A 21793-nucleotide genomic window follows, 5' to 3' on the forward strand; every position below is an offset into this window, starting at 1 on the left:
TTCCTCTCTCTCTCTCTCTCTCTCTCTCTCTCTCTCTCTCTCTTTCTCACTCTCTCATGCATATGTTTGAAGACATATGGATTTATAATAAAATTAAAATTAAAATCATCGCTCCCCTGCCCACTCTCTAGGACCTGTACCATACAAGATCCAGAAACCAGGCAGGAAAAATCACGACTCACCTTTTGCACCCTGGACACAACATCTTTCAGCTCCTCCCTTCTGGCAGTACTGCACTATGAGAACTGTCAGTCATCACATTATCCGTATATGTTACACACACTATGGCTGCTGCATGTTGTACAAAGTTATAAATGAACACTTTATGTACATCACTGATCTGTCATATAATCTGTATCCCTATTTAATACTCACACTATCTAGTCTATACTGTCTCACATTGTCTTTTATTGTCTTGTATAGTCTGTATTGTCTTGTCTGTTTTGTCTCGTATAGTCCAAGCTGAATGTATAGTTTTATTTATGTCTGTACTTTGAGAGTCACTAACAGCTGGAAGCAAATTCCTTGTGTGTGTCCACACACTTGGCCAAAAAACCTGATTCTGATTCACACAAGGGCTAAAGTCAGACAACAGACCAACAGACAATTGTGCATACTTCAGAAAATGGGTTGTTTGCTTCCAAATTAATCATTAAGTTTTAATGAGGTACAGGTAGATAAGGAGTGGCCAGTGGCACCCTAGTGTGGTACATCGCCACTCCTATGGCCACCCCAGTAAGAGATGATGATGGTGACAATGATGATGATTATTCATGGCGGAAACGCCTCTAGGATTCAGAACATGTCAAACCTTCAGATGGATCGGCTACAATCACATCAGGTTTTATCTTTACCTGTCCAGTTGTGCCTTTGATGAAATCAAGTGGGCACCTATGTGGCCAGCTACACTTGTAGCCCTTGTAGCTCAAGATTGAATGCTTTTTGTGTGTTCTGAGATGGCTTTCTGCTCACAATGATTTTAAAGAGTAATAATTTAATTACAAGCTTGACTATACTATACTATAACCTGATTGGTGGCTTATACCAATCGGTCCATTTCCTTCCGTCCTCTATTATCAGTAAGGCGTTTCCACTTACAACTTATGTTTGCACCGTCTTTAACTCTAGAGACTGTTGGTGAACAAAAACGATCAGCATCTTCTAAAATATTCACCATCAGCCCATCTGGTGCCACCAACCACACCACAATTAAGTAAAGGTCACCAAAACCACACTTTCTTTCTTTCTTTCTTTCTTTCTTTCTTTAGTTAGGTGTTTGATATAACATTACATTAACTACAGCTCTTCTCCTATATCTGCATAGGTTTATACCTTGTGCTTCTGCCCCATGATTGGCTCATTTGATGGTGTGCAGGTGCAGGTGTACAGGTCGCTTCGTTTGTGGTAGATCCTACTTGGGCTATGGACAGACAGAGGGATGTGGGTGAGGATTTTTACCCCATGTCTCCTTAATAAAATTATTATTTATAACTTGGACACTCTGTGTGAGGTGTCTATAGACATGTGGTCAGTGTCTCAAATCAAACCCAACCAAGGTATACCACATGGATCAGATTTTCAAAGAATAACAAACAAAAGAAATGGACACCATTCATGTATCAGCATCCTCTCACACACACACACACACACACACACACACACACACACACACACACACTCTCCCCTACAGACGATATTGACGCAGCAGACAGACGTCATCACTGATGACCTGAGATATTAACTTTTTTTTCGTCCTGCGTGATTAAGAAGACAAGGCGGTTCTTTAAGCAAAGACGAGACACACACCCTGTGACTTATGATGCGGATAGTGGCGCAAGGTCAAGCCAATACCGGACACTTAGGCTAATGGGAACAGTTTTTGTCCAGCACGAGCGCTCAGCCCTCATTTCCGGGAAGTGCAGGCACAGTGCCCGTGCACGGTGTGAGCTCTCCGACTAACCAGCTGTCCAAAACAAACACGCCTCATACACTCCCTATACGCCTCGGATTGATTATTACCCCCTCACACACACACACACGCACACACACACACACGCATCACTACCGCTTAACACGCACCGGAGCGCGCGAGCGGTTTCACTCACCGTGCATGGGATCCAAATAAGATGGCACGCGCGTGGATTCTGTTCACAGTCACACTTTTATTCACCTTTCCGACAGGTAAGGGGTCCTTTTTTATTAGACTCTGTCTGTTTTAAAACTATTTCAACTAGTTGTTTACCTTTTCTTTAAAATTCTTTAAAATGTAAAATACAATCAGCTCATTTTATATATATATATATATATATATATATATATATATATATATATATATATATATAATGAGCTGATTGTATTTTACATTGTAAAGAATTTTAAAGAAAAGAATTTATATATATATATATATATATATATATATATATATATATATATATATATACATACATATATAAAATCATGCATTTGAAAATTTGTAATTGAATGTTTAATTTCATTCTCTCTCATATATATATATATATATATATATATATATATATATATATATATATATATATATATATATATATATGTCAAGAAAATCCACATATCATGTCTCATGATCATTAAAGTTAATGCTGATATTAAAAGGGTTATTTATATCAATCAGGGTAATTGAAGCCTTCCAAAGTAAATTATTACACATATGGCATATGGCACATAAGACGCTTAGCCCTGAGTGTGTTTCTGTCCGTTTCTTCTTCTTTATTTTCTTTAATAATTAAAGAGCTTGTAATTAGAGACGTGGAGTATTAAATGAAGCAACACGAAACGGGAGGATTCCTGTGTTCCCTCAGCAGGAACAATGGAAAACAAGGGGTTATATAATATTTAATAGTTGTGGTAAGTAAGGAATAGGGGTTGTTTGGGGGCTACATATGTGCTGAACTGTCAGCAGGTTTGTTAGGGAAGACGTTGGAACTTGCTTACTTAGTTGTAATTCAGCCAGTTCTCCAAGCCTCTTCACATTTCTACATTTGCATAACTGCAGATTTCTAAGATTACATTAGGCAGCAACAGGTTCTGGTCTGGGGAAACCCTTATAACATAACTCCCTAAACATTGCTTGTAATATGGCATTTATTGGTATATGTTTATATAATTATAAGTGTGATTTCAGATGTATTAGTGCAGCTTTTTGAATTTCCAGTTTGTTTGAGGCTTCCTTGCTATGAATATTATTGAATTTCCTGACACATATGACATGAAGAAATCTATCTATCTATCTATCTATCTATCTATCTATCTATCTATCTATCTATCTATCTATCTATCTATCTATCTATCTATCCATCCATCCATCCATCCATCCATCCATCCATCCATCCATCTAAAGTTTGTATTGTTTCCATTTGTTTTAATGTGTGAAAGCAACAAATCTATGCAGTCATGAAAGAAATGATGCTATAGATGTCTTCACAGTTATTTATTTGCCAAAAGTCAGAGGTTTGTGTTATTAGGAGAGGTGGTCGCTTAGTGGGCGAGAAATTGGACTTTGGCTTAAGTTAAAGGTTACGGTTGTTATTCAATCAAAAATGGACAAAGATAAAAGTTCTGCTGAAGGCTTTTACATTTCAAGTCATTCTTAAGGCTGGTTAATAATGTTTAAAATGTGCAGAGTTATAGCAATGCTATAATGCTATAAATGCTATAAATGATACAGTAGGTTTTCTGCTCAGCAGATAGATCTTGTGTTATGTGTATTGTCTTGCACTGTCTTGTGTTGTCTGTCTGTACTGTTTTTTGTCTGTACTGTTTGCTCTCACTTTATGTAGCTTTGTGTTGTGTTGTAGCTCTATGTTGTTTAGTGCAGCACCAGGGTTCTGGAGGAACGTTGTCTCATTTTTACTGTGTACTGTGTACCACTGTTTACCACTATAATCACCCAAATTAGGATGGGTTCCTCTTTTGAGTCTGGTTCCTCTCAAGGTTTCTTCCTCATAACATCCAAGGAAGTTTTTCCTTGCCACAGTCACCATGGCTGCTCATCAGGGATAAATACACATCGTTCACCTTCACTGTTAATTTCTGTAAAGCTGCTTTGAGACAATGTCTATTGTGAAAAGCGCAATAGAAATAAACTTGACTTGACACTGTGTATAGTAGAAATTACAATAAAAGCCTCTTGACTCTTGAAATGAAAGCACAATCAAAACACAGTTCTGGATAAGGATTAAAACATGCTGTTACAGGTCAATAAGTATTTGCTTAATATTTTTTTATACTACAGAGGAAAAGAGGAAGACCAAGGAGGAGGTTTATAGATGTGGTGAGGGAATTCATGCAGGTAGTTGGGTTGAAAGAGGCAGATGTAGAGGACACAATTACAATTTTCGTGTTTGCCAGAAAGCCAAAAAGAGCGAGAAAGAGTTGCAGTTTATTTCTTCCCAAAAGACAAACTAGATAGAAAAATACAGGCTTTCTTTTTTATACTGAAGCCATTTTCTGTAAAGATTTCTCCTTCATCCTGTCATTTAAGTCACCATGTAAACTTCTATTAAAGAAAGGCTAACATATTATTGTTCCATTATATGTACTTACTATGAATCTATGCAGCCTGAACTACATTCTGAGCCATGTTGTTAATGATTTTAATTTATCTGTATATGTTTAGTAATAGCTAGTAATAACAGCTTATAACTACCCCTCAGTACATATGATAAGGACGAACTCAAACGTGATTAATTCATTAAAGGAACATGAAGGTGCCACAGCTGGGACGATGGTTTTTTACAAGGCTTTTTCCTGCTATATGCACTGCTATTTGCACTTTTAACAGAAAGCAATAACTTGCATAATGTGTTCTCTCGTCTAGGCTCATCCAAGCCAGTCATCACTCCTAATGGTCCTCACCTGGTCATTCTAAAGGGTGGACAACTAGAGCTACATTGTGAAGACAACACAAGATTCGATCCTGGGAGACTACGGTGGCACCGTGATAAGGGCAGGAGGATCGAAGGAGAACAAGTGGTAGATGGAGCCACTGTTATCAACCTCGCTTCCATCCAGCCCCAACACATGGGCCGCTATACCTGCGAGAACACTCAGACCAGAGAAAAGAGCTCCATCTACATTTATGTGAAAGGTGTGCATGTATTTGTATTATTAGAGACCTGGTACTACTGCTCTGTTCCTTCCAGCCGGTTCTGGGATTAAGAGCTGAATAAAACTTTTCAGGAATATTTGACTAAAGGTTAAAACCATACCTTAGTATGGCTGTAGCTTACTTTACTACGGTCTGTTTGATTTAGTGTGTTTGCAAAATGGTTCCTGCTTGGACACACGTATTTCTATAGAGAAATAGATTATCAAAATGATAGATTTGCATAATAGGGCGTTGCACCACAGAACATCATCAAAGAGATACACCGTAAAATATGACTCCAGTAAAAGTCAAAGTGTCCCTTTAAACTTTAAATGTTCTGCTTGATGTTAAACTGCTACTGAACTGAATGTTGGTGATAAGTAAATACACCAAGCGCCAATCAAATCAAGTTCAAAACAGAGCACGTGCTCGGCCCTGATTGGTGGATTGCTGGGTGATTGAGCAGTTAAGTTTTTATCCGCTCATAAATAAAAAGGAACGACTGATTTCTCAAAATTTAGTTGAGTAAAAAAGTACGATATTTGTTTTTGAAATGTAGTGAAGTTAAAGTAAAAGTCTTCACAAATGGAAATACTTCAGTAAAGTACAGATACTCAAAAAAGCTACTGAGGTACAGTAACTAATTACATTTACTTCATTACTGTGCACCACAGTGAAGTGAGTCCATGAGTTTTTGTAGCATTCCAGTCAGTTTGAACCAATCTGGCTCTCTCATTTAACCACAGAATTGGGATTGGATTGTTGATAAACACATTGCCTTCACACACACAAATATCCATTCTGAGACAAAAATATCAGTAATACTCTACTAATGATTACACAACCTCCATATGTAAAACAGACGCAATCCATGTAGGACTTCAGTCTTACTGAATTACGTAAAAAAATAAATGCACATTAATTTAGCAAGTAAGATTAGACCAATTTATGTAAAAATATATTTGGAAATGTTTTAATTATGGCTGTCGTTCGATTCAAACATTTAATCGCGATTAATCACATGATTGTCATGAGTTAACTTGTGATTAATCGCAACTTAATCGCCGAATTTTATCTGTTCTAAATGTACCTTAAATTATATTATCAAGTTTTTAATACTCTAATGAACATGGGCATGGACAAATATTTATGCTTTTTGCAAATGTATATTTATTATTAGTGAAACCAAACTCAACATAGAGCTTTATCTTCTACTCTTGCCGCTGCTCCCGTTAGGGGTCGCCACAGCGGATCATCCATCTTCATACTACCCAGTCCTCTACATCTGCCTCTCTTAAACCTATATGTCTTATTCATAACATAGAGCATAAAGACAAAATATTCTTGTAAATGTTTTTAAAGTAATTAAGGTGTTTTAAATGACGTAAATTATCAAGGCACCAAACAAAACTTTTGCTATGTTTCCACACGGACGGTTTTAATTGACGGATGTGTGCATCATGGTGGATTTTGGTGCATGATTTGAAACTTAGTGCATCAGTAAAGCAAATGATTTGAAATCATTTTTCTCTGTTTTTTTTTTTTATATCTGAGTAAAGAAAGGACGTTTTGAATAAATGTGTGTTGATTTGCAGGTTTAAATTTGGACTCTACATATTTATTAATATTTGTTATAAAAATGGTCATACAGAAATTCGTTGTGCATTAATTGTGCGTTAAAAAAATTTGTGTAGTTAAAATGAATTTGCGTTAACTTGTTATTGACACGTTAATTTTGACAGCCCTAATTTTAACATTAAGCTTTCTTTACTTTAGACTATATACTACATTTGGCTAATCTATTACAGAATGCTTAGTCAGGGACAGCTCCAGAGAATTCTGTCTCCAGCACTTTGGCTTGTGTTCAAGGCTTGAGAATTTGTCCTGTAAAATAAAAAAGAGGTTATTTTTTTTTTGTTGAGGAGTGTGCTTTAGTTGTGTAGCTTTATAGATCTGTACATCAGTCTAAATATTTTATAAATACTATCTCATTACTGTAATAACTCTCTCACTCTCTCTCCCGAACAGATATGGAGAATGCGTTTGTGCGCTCCATGATGAGCGGCTTGCTCGCGAAAGAGGGTGAGGACTGCACTTTGCCGTGCTTAGTGACAGATCCAGCTGTAACCCATTTGTCTCCTCTGACCTGCAGCGGCACTGCCGTGCCAGCTGGCCTTTCCTTCACAGCTGACCCGCAGAAAGGCATCGTCATCCATAACATCTCCAAGGCATTTGAGGGATGCTACGTTTGCACTGGTGTCATGGGTGGGACGATGGTGAAGTCAAGCCAGTACAACGTGAATGTGCGACTAGGTCTGTAGACATGCTTATAGACAGAGGAAATGAGAGATTTTAAAACTTGTTTTTGATGCAGATTTTACATTTTACACATGCCAGAAAATTTAAATAATGGCCAAATATTTAAAATATATATAGGAGACAAATAAGTTGACATAATCCCTTTGATAGATTGATAGATGCAATAAAGTTTGATATGTCCAAAAAAAGTCCAAATAAACAAATTTATAAAATAAAATACAATAAATAAAATTAAATAAATAAATAAATAAATAAATAAATAAATAAATAAATAAATAAAATAAAATAAAATAAAATAAAATAAAATAAAATAAAATAAAATAAAACATGACATTGTTCTGCCAGGTGTTATATTGCATCGTGTGTTTGTTTGTTTTTTTGGATGTGTAGTTCCACACTTTGTTCCAGTAATAAGTCTATCCAGATCGGAAAGTGTGATATTGATGAAGGGCGAAGCTCTCGAGCTCATCTGCAGCACCTCTAACATCAACCATGACTTCCATTTGATGTGGAGCTTCCCTTCAGGAGCGGTGAGATTCCTGCACATATTACATCCACATTAAAGGAGAAATCTATCCTGAAACACATTAGTATTGATGTCAAAGTAGGTTTATCCTAAAGCATACAGTCAAAAGAGCGAGAGCTTTTCTCATACATTGTCATTTAAAGTCATAATAACGAGAAAACACATTTTGGTGCATATACATACATGTATATATATGTATGTATATGCACACACACACACACACACACACACACACACACACTACAAATTCCTGAACTGAAGTACAGCACTTAGACTTGACTTGGCTAGTTAGCAGTGTATAAGATGATAATACAATGATGATGTTAATGGTGGCACTGAAATCTGGAAGAACTGGTGAAAGCGCTACTGAAGGACTAAAGTGCTGCTGCATCGCTCTCTTAAGGTAGGAATGAAGGAAGTGATAAATCCAATTAGCACCACTATCAGCAGCTAGTCAGTTGACATTGTGGGTAATGTTGGAAACTGGAAACTGAAGCTGGAAGTGCAAACAGGCCAAAATTCCAATTAAAGCGCATCTCAACAATGATGGAATTACAATGAATGGACATTCGGTGCTACACAGATGAGGATGGATTCCTCTCAGGATGCCATCTCAGGGAGTTTTTCCTTGCCCCACTCGCCACTGGCTCACTCATTAGCGATAAAATTATAAAGAACAAACTTATAGGTACTACATTTCTACATTCTTTTATACATCTGTATAACCACTTTGTCTCTGTAAAGCTGCTTTAAGACAATAACTATTATTAAAAGTGCTCTACAAACAGAAATGAATGGAATTGAATTGAAATGAATTGAAAAGATCTGATGATAGTAGAAATCTTGCATATATTACATTTGTTAAACAAGTCATTTGTAAAGGATCAAATTCTGCTGTGCTTTTAATTTTAACCTCCTGATGTGATTCTCAGAATGCAATCGAGTCTCATGCTTCTCACATCCTGCCTGGATCCTGGGGTTACAAGCGCTCCTCTACACTCTGGATTAGCTCTGCAGTGCCGAGTGACTCTGGGAAATACCGCTGCCAAGCGCAGAACGAGAAGGGTGTCTCCAGTTCTACCATCCGTCTTGATGTTTATGGTTAGTAACAGTAGCCTAAGTGCGCATGTGTATCAGTGCAGCGTAGTTGCTAATGTTACACACAAGCTGACTGGCTCTGTCTATGGGAGACCTTTTAATGGCACGGACGGTAAACGTTGGTATTTTACAGATCGTGGCTTCATTAATGTAACTGAAGGAGAGAACAGGGTTGTGGATGTGCGAGAGGGAGAGAGTCTGACGCTGCAAATCGAGATGATCTCATACCCCAAGCCAAGTGCTGCGTACTGGACGTATAACAACCAGCAGCTCAAAAACACTTCTGAGCACGTCATCACACTGCACAATCAGCAATACAGGTAAGCACGTATATATATATATATATATATATATATATATATATATATATATATATATATATATATATATAGCATTTTATTTAACACTTTTTTTCTATGGCTTTATCGTGTTCACAATGAGGGATTTATTTATGTATATTTATTTATGTATGAATTCACTGTATCTTGTGCTTATGTGGAATATTGACAGATAAACACTTTAACACTTTAAAATGTAACTAATATCATCTAAATTCGAGTTATGCTAGTTAAAAGTGTACGCCATATTTTCACGAGTTTTGAATCAAGAAACATCCATAGCTGGCTACCAGGGGAGGGGGAAAAGTAATGTATACTCTCTCACATTTCATTGCTAGTGAAACTAGCCAATCAGCCACATGTAGGAGCTCTTGTATGAGGAAGAGGGCAGATAGTGTGTTCTCGTTTTCTTCTCTTCATCTCAAAATTATTATTTTTTCATTTTAACCCTCTTTCTATGGTTAAATTGTGTTCATAGTGAGGCGCATTTTAAAGTTAGCGAATTAGAATGAGTCCAAAGGTTAGTTATACTCAAGAGGTTGCAAATATATTAAATATATTAAATTGTCCCAAATGTAATGATCCCTTCAATTACAACTTCTTTAATTCAGCAACCCTTAATATTCAATTACATGATAGCACTTGATCCTGAGCATCCTATTATTCGCATGCATTTTTTTGTTATGTGCGACACGTAAATATGTTCACAACATGTAATGAGGTGAATATGGGTATACGCTATTTTATCACAATTCAAAATTATTTGAATGTTTTGATTTGATTTGGTGCAGGTTTTGAAGGTAAGATGACTGAGTGTTATCTATAAAAAGCACATGATAAATAAATTAATACATACACTGACCAGGCATACAGTCATGGCCACCAATCAGGCATAACTATGACCACCTGCTTAATATTGTGTTGATCCCCTTTTACAGTCAAAACAGTACAGTACAGCCACAGTTGCTCATCTGTTGGATCAGACCATACGGACCAGCCTTCGCTCCCTACATGCATCAATGAGACTCGGTTGCCCATGACCCTGTCGCCGGTTCACCGCTGTTCATTTCTGGAACACTTTTGATAGATACTGACCACTGCAGACCAGGAACATCCCACAAGAGATGCTCTGACCCAGACGTCTAGACTTCACAATTTGTCAAACTCGATCAAATCCTTACACTCGCCCATTTTTCCTGCTTTAAACATGTCAACTTTGAGGGCAAAATGTTCACTGGCTGCCAAATATATGATGGAGATAATCAGGGTAAAACATATTAAAATGTTATAAGGACATAAAGTCATGCCTGATACGTGTACATAAACACACGAGTTAAGGTTAAGAATCCCGAGTAACTAAGATGCCTTTGTAACTCATTCCTGATGTCAGAATGTCCAAAGTTTAAGTGTCTTTAATTTTGGTCATTCTAATATTGTTATTAATATATTTGTAGGTACATCAGTGAGCTGAAGTTGGTCCGTGTTCATGGCTCCGAAGGCGGCATCTACACTTTCTCAGCTAGCCATAATTATACGTCCGTCAATAAGTCATTCTTCGTCCATGTCAATTGTAAGTTAAAGGGGAAAAATGGTTTAAATATCTTCTGTTGCCATTAGTTTTTTATCCTGCTGTTTTTTTTTTGGTTTTGACACATGGGTCACACATTGTTATGTAAAGCAGTGCAAATGTTTACAGTATTTTAACTGCTAATGAGTCTCCTCTTCTCTTTCCTGATCAGGCAAGCCGATGATTGTTTCTCAGGAGGGGCCGATTGATGGACAGGTGAAATGTGTTGCATCTGGATACCCTGCACCGAAGATATTCTGGTACTACTGTGAACCACGACACACACGGTACAGTTCAAATGTGATTATTTGACTTCATATAAAATAACTCTTTATAGAAATTATTGTTTCACACCAAGTGATTTTTTTTATTGACTAGCACAAATGCTAATGGCTCAAGGACATTTTAACATTTGGTTGTATTAAGTTGACAGACTTTATTCTATTCTATACTAATATTTAATATTAGTAGACAATAACAGAACAGCAAAACAGTACAGTATTGATATGTGTTTCCCATTATCGCCAGGAATTTCAAACAATGCAAATCCTTGCTGTATGTGTGACTTAGGAATGGTAATTATATCACTAAGTCAAATGTAGGAATGTCAATTCTCTTCTCTCAGATGCTCTCAGCTAATGAACGCCACTCAGGAGGACGAGGACACAGCAATAGTGACGATGTCATTGTCACAATTTGGCCGCACTGAGGTCGAGAGCCGCCTCAACATCACTAAGGGAAAGTACCACACCCTGGAATGTGTGGCAACTACACAGGGAGAACAGGCATACACACTCTTCAGCATCAGCGGTGAGCTTTACAGGTCTCACACACACCACACACACCTACGCATTACAGCAATGAGAGAAAGATGAAACTTATTAACATCCAAGTGAGCACTCAGTTCATGCTAATCCCTTCTTTACTTCTCAGACACGCATATAGCACTCAACAGATTTGCAGGGATTATTTTGTGCAGCGTATGCACAGTACGGATTCACAACCACTCTAAACTCGTCTCAGAGATACACACAAACATGTGTGACACTGTGCATCCTGTACATGGCCGGACGATAATACATTTATTAGCTAGACCGACTAAAAGCTCTAATGTGCTGAAGGGTTGCACAGGCACCTAATTTCATAGGCTAATAATCGGAAGCTAATATAATGTAATAACAATGTATGTCAAGTTACGCTAGAACGGCATAATGTCTCATGTCAAACATCCATGGCTGGCTACCAAGGGAGACTTAAAATGGATGTATACTCTCACAGTCACAGTGAAACTACCCAATCAACCACATCTCAGAGCTTATGTATGTGGAAGAGGGCAGATAGTTTTTACATCTATTCTTAGCATTTGGCAACTTGGTGTTGCCAAATGCTAACACCAATGTATATTTTTCTTGACAGACCATGTGATGTGTAGATCCCTGGCTACTGATTCATCCGGTTTTGATATTGCTGTTTGTAAATGTTATGTGTTTGTGTTTCTGCATGCAGAGCGCACAGTTCCTCATAAACTCTTCACCCCTGTACTGACTGGAGTCGTAACAGCTTCTGTAGTGCTCATGTTGTTTCTAATCATACTTCTCTACAAGTACATGCAGGTACAGATGTTAAATAATAATAATCATCCTTTTAGACATTTCACTACATTAAAAAAAGGAAAAATAAATTCAATGCCAAGCACACAGACACGTGCAATTCGTTTTTATTTTATTTTAAAATGGCTTTATATCCACATAAATATTTTATAGAGACAGATTTTTTATAGATATAGATCCAAAAATAATCCAGGGATTTGCTTTACATTAAATTGCTCTAAATCTGTGCTGGGACGTGTAAAAGATATGTTGATGATGAAATATGAAACCGAAGCTTCACGGAAGCATCACGTCTCCTACACACTACATATAAAACACTTTATAATTAAAGCTGATATTTTAAGTGCACACAATGTTTAGCGCCAAAAATCAGATTTGATTCGGATGAAAATCCAATTGTGCACCACACCAATTCAATTCCCTGACCGTGATTCTCCTTCCTGCCTGCTCTTTGATTGAAATGCAGAAACCCAAGTATGAGATCCACTGGAAGGTGATTGAGAGTATCCACGGTAACAACTATACCTATGTTGACCCCACCCAGCTTCCTTATGACCCCAAGTGGGAATTTCCAAGAGAGAGGCTACGCTTCGGTAACGGATTTCTTTTTTTTTTTACCTCACCACCTGTCTCTCTGTGTGGGCAAATGCATCTTGAGTCGCATGGAAACAGTTGCTTTGTGAGGATTTTTTTAAGTCAAAATGTGTGTGTGTGTATGTGTGTGTGTATGCATGCACAGGTAAAGTTCTTGGGGCTGGTGCATTTGGAAAAGTGGTGGCAGCAACAGCGTATGGTCTTAGCTCACCTGACGCAGTCACAACAGTGGCTGTAAAGATGCTCAAGCGTATGTATCATTGTATGTGTGTGTGTGTGTGTGTGTGTGTGTGTGTGTGTGAGAGACTATTTTTCATTCCAAGAGCCCTTTCCACTGATTTGATTATCCCCACCCAATGTCTTTTTACTGATTTCTCCTTGTTTCTTTGTGTGTGTGTGTGTGTGTGTGTGTGTGTGTGTGTGTGTGTGTTCAGCGAGTGCTCACTCCACTGAAAAGGAAGCTCTAATGTCGGAGCTAAAGGTTCTCAGTTACCTTGGCAACCACATGAATATTGTCAATCTGCTAGGCGCCTGCACTGTAGGAGGTAAGAGGTTAATGCGTTCAAAGTTCAAACAGAGTTCAAAGTCAGTTTTTTTGGAATCTGATGTCAATAAAAGCCAACAAAAAAAGAGAGAGCTTGTTTTTGGTCAAATTCTGCTTCTAAAATGAAAAGTATGACAAGAGTATCTCACTCCTTGCCATACAGCAGCTTATTGAAAGACACACACTGTATAAATACTGTATAAACCATGTTAATCACTCTCAGATGTCAAATTAACAACTCGTGTATTTAGTAAAGTGAAATCTGGCTAATGTGCTATTAATAAGTGCCTTAAGCTAGATTTTTGGATTTTTAGTGGAATTTTTTGTGGCTCCTGTCCAGTGAACAGACAGACATGCTTTAGATTTGATATCCATTTTGGTTGATATTTTTTAAAAACATCTATAAACATGGCATCAGCAGTGATTATGGTTCTTTAGTTACCTGCAATGCTGTGGGATCTTTGTGAAATATTTTTAAAACCTTTCTATCTGCTGCAGGTCCGACTCTGATGATAACTGAGTACTGCTGTTATGGCGATCTGTTGAACTTTCTGAGGAGAAAGAGGGATGCTTTTTTCAGCTCAAAAACCGGAGATGGATATTATAAAAATCTTTTAAGTCAGACCCAGTGTTCAAGGTAAAGCTATACATGGGGAGAATTTCCAGATAAACACATATATATATATTAGGACTGTGAATTGATTGAAATATTTAATTACGATTGATTTCATGATTGTCATGAGTTAACTCATGATTAATCCTAACTTAATCGCACATTTCTATCTATTCAAAATGTATTTTTTTTTATTGTTTAAACAAATAATATAAATGTCTACTCTGGGCTTTTCCTGTGAAGGCTTAATTTGTGCTTGAAAAGGATAAACTAACATAAAGATCAGAAGCTACCTTTGGGAAAAAACTATTTACTGTTTCCTGTTCCAATACATTTTCTCACTAAGTAATTGGGTGGTGTGACACAGAGGGTGCCGTATTCAAAGTTATCATATTTTAAAATATCTTGATGTAAATATCAGGGAATTGTTGCTGAAATTTTAATCCTTTCATACATATGATTCGATCTTAAACTTAAATATCTTTTCTGTGGAGCAAAAATGTTAAATACATTTTGTGATCAATAATTCTGTGTATATGTAAATCTGTACATATGAATTGTACAGTCTGTTTACCCTTATCTTTGTGTGTGTGTATGTGTGTGTGTGTGTGTGTGTGTGTGTGTGTGTGTGTAATAGGGAAGGAATAGAAAATGGCTACATGCCAATGAGGTCCTATGAGAAGAAATCCAAACAAACAGGTAAATCTGACTACATCAGTATGAATTTAATAAGATACCAGATTAGAAAATAACATTTATTTCCTTATTTCTATCCTTTCTTTCTATCTTTCTTTTGTTTCTTCCCTCCTTCCTTCCTTTTTCCTCTCCCAGAATGGAGTGATGATAAGGATGACTTGTCTATTGATACTGAGGATCTGCTCAGCTTCTCCTACCAAGTCGCCAAGGGCATGGACTTCCTCACATCCAAGAATGTAAGTTGACTGCTTGAGTGCAAACTTGAGGCATATTATTATAAAACTATTTTAGTTTTATTCAAAATAATGATTGGATAATGAGATTTTTTTTTTATACATATTGTATATATACACACACCACTCTTTTTGTGTATGGACAGTGTATCCATAGAGATCTGGCAGCCAGGAACGTTTTGCTGACTAAGGGTCGGGTTGCTAAGATCTGTGACTTTGGCTTGGCTCGTGACATCACCAGGGACTCCAACTATGTTTTGCGGGGAAATGTGAGTCAGGGTTTTTTTTTTAATAATATTTACACTCCTTATAGCTTTGTAGAACCAACACTGACTTCTTTCTTTACAGGAACCTGTTTTCTAGTTTACAGGTTTACATTTAATTTAATGGAAACAATAAAAATGATTATTCATAAAATGCTTTGGAAAAAAACTCACTTAGATCTCTCTTTCTCTACGTATAAATGTTTATTGATGACATCACCAATGACCAATATTTGCATCATAGGCACGCCTACCAGTCAAATGGATGTCTCCTGAGAGCCTGTTTTCATGTGTGTATACATTTGAGAGTGACGTGTGGTCCTATGGCATCTTATTGTGGGAGATCTTCTCTCTAGGTATGCTTTAGAAGAAATGTTCTATTTTCTATCATATAACAAGTTCTCACAGATATTTTAAAACCATACTGAAGATGCTGTTCAGTGATTATGGGATTGTTGTTATTAGTATATATGACGCCTCAAGAAGTGTGCTGTCAGTTTAAACTCACCTCAAGGTTCGATTATGGCAGCTAGATGAGTTTATGATGCAGCGCTGCAGATTTTTTGGATGGTCAGAATTAGTAGTTCATGAACTGGAGTGAGGATGAGGAAGTGAGTAAGGATGAGGGAACAATTGTCTATAACATTCCACAACATTAAATATAGCTCTAATCAGAGGTATCATCGAATAATTAAAACAAATTTGCATACTTTCATTGGCTTTTAAGAAAATCCTGCCGATGTGTTGATGTTTCACCTGCAGCTAAACCAGCATTAAGGTTTCCTATATTAATACTGTGTATAGTGACAGCAGAACAAAAAAATAATGATTCCTTATCACCCACAGGTAACAGCCCATATCCTGGAGTTCCAGTTGGTTCCATGTTCTACAAGATGATACAGGACGGGTACAGGATGAGTGAGCCGGAATTTGCTCCGAGTGAAATGTAAGTGTAAACTAAGCGCCTACGAGCTTATAACTCTTATGAAATCTTTTTTTCTTTGAGAATATTCTCACATCTTCTGCATCTGACTGAATGTAAGAGCTGGCTAATGGCATGCATGGATTTTCTGTTCACCGTGCTTACTTTTATATTGAGAGCATGATTACAGACTTGTACTACTCGATTTAAAAAAATCAATCACCAATGGCGCTTTCTCTGTACATCAATGGAAGTTTGTTTTTCCGTGTCTCGACCGTCAGTGGATTTGATAACCATATAACTATATAATCAATAATGTAATTACATGAATGTGTACACCTGAGTGGGATTGACCAGTTATATTGGCTGATTGTATGCATTTCTAGCTATGAGGTGATGAGATGGTGCTGGAGCTCGGATCCTCTGAAGAGACCAACCTTTAGGAAATTGGTGGAGAGGACTGAAATGTTGCTCTGTGAGAACACCAAACATGTAAGTGGTAAATATCTAACAGGAAAATTTAAAGATTGGTATTTTCCTTTTGGAAAAATATCTTGGATTCTGCCTATATTTTAGAATAAAATATTTAAAAATCATGCAAATGTGGTAAATCAGTCGGCTAGAATGATTCCTTGGACCAATCATACAGGATATGAACCAATGTTTCAGTTCACTGTTACCTGTTTGAGGCACCAAAATGGTAAAAAAAAATCAGTTTACTGTCTCATTAATTATACTGCATATACAGACCTTTTTTTCTTGCCACCAAACAGGTGTATTTGAACCTCAGTGAAAGCGACTCACTGGATTGTCCTGGCCTGAACAGAGCATCGTCTCAGAGGCTGAGCTCAGTAGGTAGCACCACAGCATCGACCCAACCGCTCCTGCTGGCCACCAACGACGTTTTTCTGGAACATGACACTTGCTAAGGACCACTCACAGACTACTTACTCTCACCCACCACATTGATTCCACTCACACATTATTTACATTTTTTTGAGATTTTCTTGGCTTCTGTTGACGTGTCTGCCAGACTAAACTCTACACACTGGAGCTCACAACACTGCATTTAGTCAATGCCATGCAAATTTTTATGATTCTTTAGATTTAATAGTTATTAGTCTCTTTCTTTAAAGACTAATTACACCCAATAATTATTTATTATTTTTGAAAGTAAATGAATCTATCCATTCTAAAAATGGATTGACACTTCTCCCTTAACCTTACGCAATCTGTCCATCAAATCTATTAGGAATAATTCCTATCTATTTCTATACAATGGAAACTTGTTTAGAAATGAATCACACTCCAAACCGCCTAGCGCTTGGTCTAAATTAAAAGACTTTCCGTGTTTACTCTTGCTGAAGAGAACAAATAAATAGAATATTTTGACAGTCGGGATAATAGCACTATATTAATAACACTATATTTGCTAACCAAGCAACGCAACACAACGCAGTTGTCTATGCTAGTACACTATTAACATTTATTCTTAGGGCATTTACGAAGGTAGGTTTTATAGACAATGTAGTTAATCACCCGGAACGGATATCGAATTATTGTCATCATTAATAAGTCGATTATTTTCATATAACAGCATGTACAGATGTCGAGTTATACCATGACAATTTGCCAAAAAAATGACAATTTTTTTATGTATTAATTAACAGCATGTCATAATCACTTACGTTATAGCAGATGTGGCTGCTTCATCATCGGCCTTTATTAAACTCTCTCCTGAAGTAAAAAACAAAACAACAAAAAGCTTGTCATGTTACAGAGAAACTTTAAAGAGTTACTGACATGAAAAAAATTGTAACTGTAAAAATCACTAACACTGGGAGACTCCTTCCATACTGAGGAAGTGGATGCTCAGTGTTTAAGGCTCGGGTTATTGATCAGAAGGTCAGCAGTTTAAGCAGTATCTTGCTCTTGGGCCCTTGAGCAAGGCCCCTAACCCACTCCAGGGGTGCTGAACCATGACTGACCCTACACTCTTACCCCAGCTTTCTAACATCACTGTGATGTGCGAAAAAAGAATTTCACTGTGCTCTAATGTGCATGTGACAAGTCTAAGTACATAAGTAAACGTCTCATCAATTCAACCAATAAGATTTGAGAATTCAACAGCTTCATAGAGCGACGTTTTATAAATACGGAATTGTACTCGTTAATTTGAAAGAGAGGCGGAAAAACACATTGAATAAATAATATAATAATAACATGTAATATAATAAATGCGCATCACATGTTACACCTCTCAAATGCTATTATCTTCATCTACTTCAGGGGGTCCAATCTTTTCCTCAAAGGGCTGGTGTGGGTGCAGGTTTTCACTCCAACCAAGCGTCACACCTGGTAGCCACTGAAAATAAAAAACACGAGATTTTACAGGTAGAATTTGGTGTGGACTTGCGTGGTGGGACAATCCTGCGCTAAGGAAAATACATATTTTATTTACGTTTGTATAAATAATTTTTTGTGTGTGATTTTCCTAGATTTGTACATGAGTTTGATCTATAAGCTAGCTAATGAATTTTGCATTTATTTAAATGTAGCATGTTTATAGTATTTATTTCTATCCTTCTTGCTAATGTGCCGTGGGATTCATTTGTTAGCTAACCAGCAAAGTTTACTTAAGTTGCCAGTTCTTTTCAGTGGTGGACGGTAACAAAGTAAATGTAAATCGTTACTGTACTTCAGTATCTTTTTCTGTGCTTTACTGAATTTTTTATGACTTTACAAAGTCAAATATCTCACTCAACTATACTTTGAGATATCAGTCGTTCCTTTTTATTAATGTGTGGATAATTCTTCTGAAGCAGCTGAAAAGGTTTTGGACTCGTGATAATTGTAATAGATATTAGTGTTTGACTTATTAATATCATTCTAATAATAGATTGTTGTGCTCAGAGTCACATTAGAGTCTTTTGACGTAAACTGAGATAATTAAGCAAAGAGTCTTGTTATAAAAATGATAATAGGAAAATTATAGCTGTAATAAATCATAATACTTTGGATACATTTGAAGGCAAAAAGTTTTGTACTTTTACTTAAGTGAAATTTTACTTTTACTGGCGTCATATTTTACAGTGTATCTACTTTATCTAGAGTACATGCTTTGTGTACTTCGTCCACCACTGGTTTTATTTTCTTATTGTTTCCTTTTTATACGCGAGTGCTTACATGTAGACACTTTGAAACTTTGATTTTGAACCACTTTTAACTTTAAAGTTTCTCAGTAGTTTTGGAGAAAGTGTGATTCCGGATGATGAAGTCTTCCAAACAAGCTCTTGGGTTTTGAAATTGCTATTAGCATAAAGCTCGATCTGCATGATTACTATTATAAACTCCTTCCCTCCCTGCCTCCCCTACATATACAATCAATGGTGTAATTACTCTTTAAGAAGCACTCATTTAACAACATATGAACTTCACGCACGACCGTTCTGGTCATCCAGAATACCTGTTGATCTGTTTATCCACGTGCAGCTGGATCCCAATTTCACCATATTGATCCAATGCTGCATTCCAAGTGCATGAAAAGCTGACTTGACATGATCTTAAGAGTCAGCGCATTAGATGAACATCATTATAACACTGCTATACTGAGGACCTTAGAGATCAATGACCATCTGTCACGATGAGATCATGTAAGTAGCGACTTTGGCCATGCTTAGCAGTGTGTGTACATGTTTTTGTGGATTAGCGCTCTTTAATTGGTAAACGTGCAAAACATCTTCGTGTTCACTGTGTGGAAAAAGTCTTCTTTATTACATTATATCTGTGAAAAAAAGATGTGCATCGTATTTATTAAAAATGTGTTTTGTGTGTAAAAGGGGGGAAAAGAGCCCCTTTCGTTTAGTGCCTGTGGAATTCTAAAACGATTATGTAATAAATATTAAATTAATACTTATTTGCTTTTTTGAGACGATGAAGGCGTCTGTGTCGCATGCTAGCGTTTATCATTTATTTGAATAAACGATGTAAGAATGTAAATAAAACGCACTGAATCTGAGCCCTTGAACAAAACGCCGAGGTGAAGAGAGAAAAAACGTCGGACTGTTTATGTAAAATGTTAATCATTTGTACGTAATTGAAGATATTTTTCCCCATTGTTTGGAACGAGAGAGAGAGATAGAGGGAGGGAGAGAGAGAGAGAGAGATTCAAACGATTTTGTACATATGTTTTTGAAAGCTTTGATGGAAAACTTTTCATGTTTTGATAGTGAGACTGAAAATAAAAAATGAGAACGAATGCAATGTTTTATGTCCGTTTCTTGCCGAATTTCCTAGAATTTCTTTAACAATAATGGGTATGGCGTTAAACTGTTAAAAATAGCTGCACAAACAACAGCAGTGTATACAAATGTGAACAATTATACATATATTCATTCAGTATACACTATTTATTAATTCTTACATAAATTAAATGAGAAAATCTGCTTTCGTTTTGAAACAGGATGATGGTTGGCTATGACGGGGGTGTCGGTGTGGGTGTGGGGAGGGAGGGTGTTAACAACAGAGTGTGGAGTTTAATTCACCTTGTTCCACAACAATCTCAACCAATACCAGTTTTAGTTATCGAAGTTATTAGTTATTTAGTGTTCAGGAAATGAGTTTGATTCAGCAGGCCTTCTCACTTTTGAACGTAATAAAACAAATCAAATCGATACTTTACAAAACGCTAACACTGGAGACTCCTTCTAAAAATTTTATAATAACCATATCATCTAATTACACACATTTTAAAATGTATTTTATATGGAGCGCTGTCCTTACAAGCTCCTGTCTTTGGAAATGTGAATGTCTTCAGATTCCTTTATTATTAGAATACCTACGTTTTTCCAGCTGCACTTCTTATTCAGAATATAATTGAGACTCTTGAGATTGCACCATGTGAAGGGTTTGACTTAATACACTGGATGATAGAAAACCAGCCAAAATAAGGTGAAGGACTGACAGGACATCTCCAATAACACCCACACACTCGCACGACCTGTGAATGAATACTTCTCTTGGTGTCGCACAGAAATTCAAGAGAAAGAATGAACCGAATCGCACAGTGTTACTCATCAGGCTGAATGCTGCTTTCGTCTTTTATTTCAGATTGTTGCATGAAAAACAACAAATATTAGCTGCCTCACAGCTAGCTTATTAACAATTGGAGAAAACACAACACAACTCGTTTTAATCTTCATGGCCAAGAATTTCTTACTGTAATCAAAGTATTGTTTGGGAAGATTGTATTTTTAAACATTAAAAAAAATAATTTCATAAAAAAAAAAACAAAAAAACAAAAAAACAAAAAAAAAAACCTGTACAAACTTGGAACTCGACAGCCACTT

General features: G+C 36.7%; 1 protein-coding gene across 1 annotated transcript; it reads left to right on the plus strand.

Moving 5' to 3' along the window:
- The first annotated feature begins 1778 nt into the window (after positions 1–1778).
- Positions 1779–20696, plus strand: kitb (KIT proto-oncogene, receptor tyrosine kinase b). Its single transcript, XM_046843495.1, has 21 exons — positions 1779–2181; positions 4853–5122; positions 7151–7435; positions 7832–7971; positions 8900–9068; positions 9199–9385; positions 10858–10973; positions 11143–11257; positions 11596–11780; positions 12477–12583; positions 13047–13173; positions 13320–13424; positions 13609–13719; positions 14217–14355; positions 14969–15030; positions 15163–15263; positions 15407–15529; positions 15768–15879; positions 16370–16469; positions 16832–16937; positions 17219–20696. The coding sequence occupies exons 1-21, from the start codon at positions 2127–2129 to the stop codon at positions 17372–17374; spliced, it is 2871 nt and encodes a 956-aa protein (XP_046699451.1). The 5' UTR covers positions 1779–2126; the 3' UTR covers positions 17375–20696.
- The last annotated feature ends 1097 nt before the right edge of the window (positions 20697–21793 follow it).

This window comes from Silurus meridionalis, chromosome 28 (genome assembly GCF_014805685.1).
Source record: "Silurus meridionalis isolate SWU-2019-XX chromosome 28, ASM1480568v1, whole genome shotgun sequence".
Taxonomy (NCBI): domain Eukaryota; kingdom Metazoa; phylum Chordata; class Actinopteri; order Siluriformes; family Siluridae; genus Silurus; species Silurus meridionalis.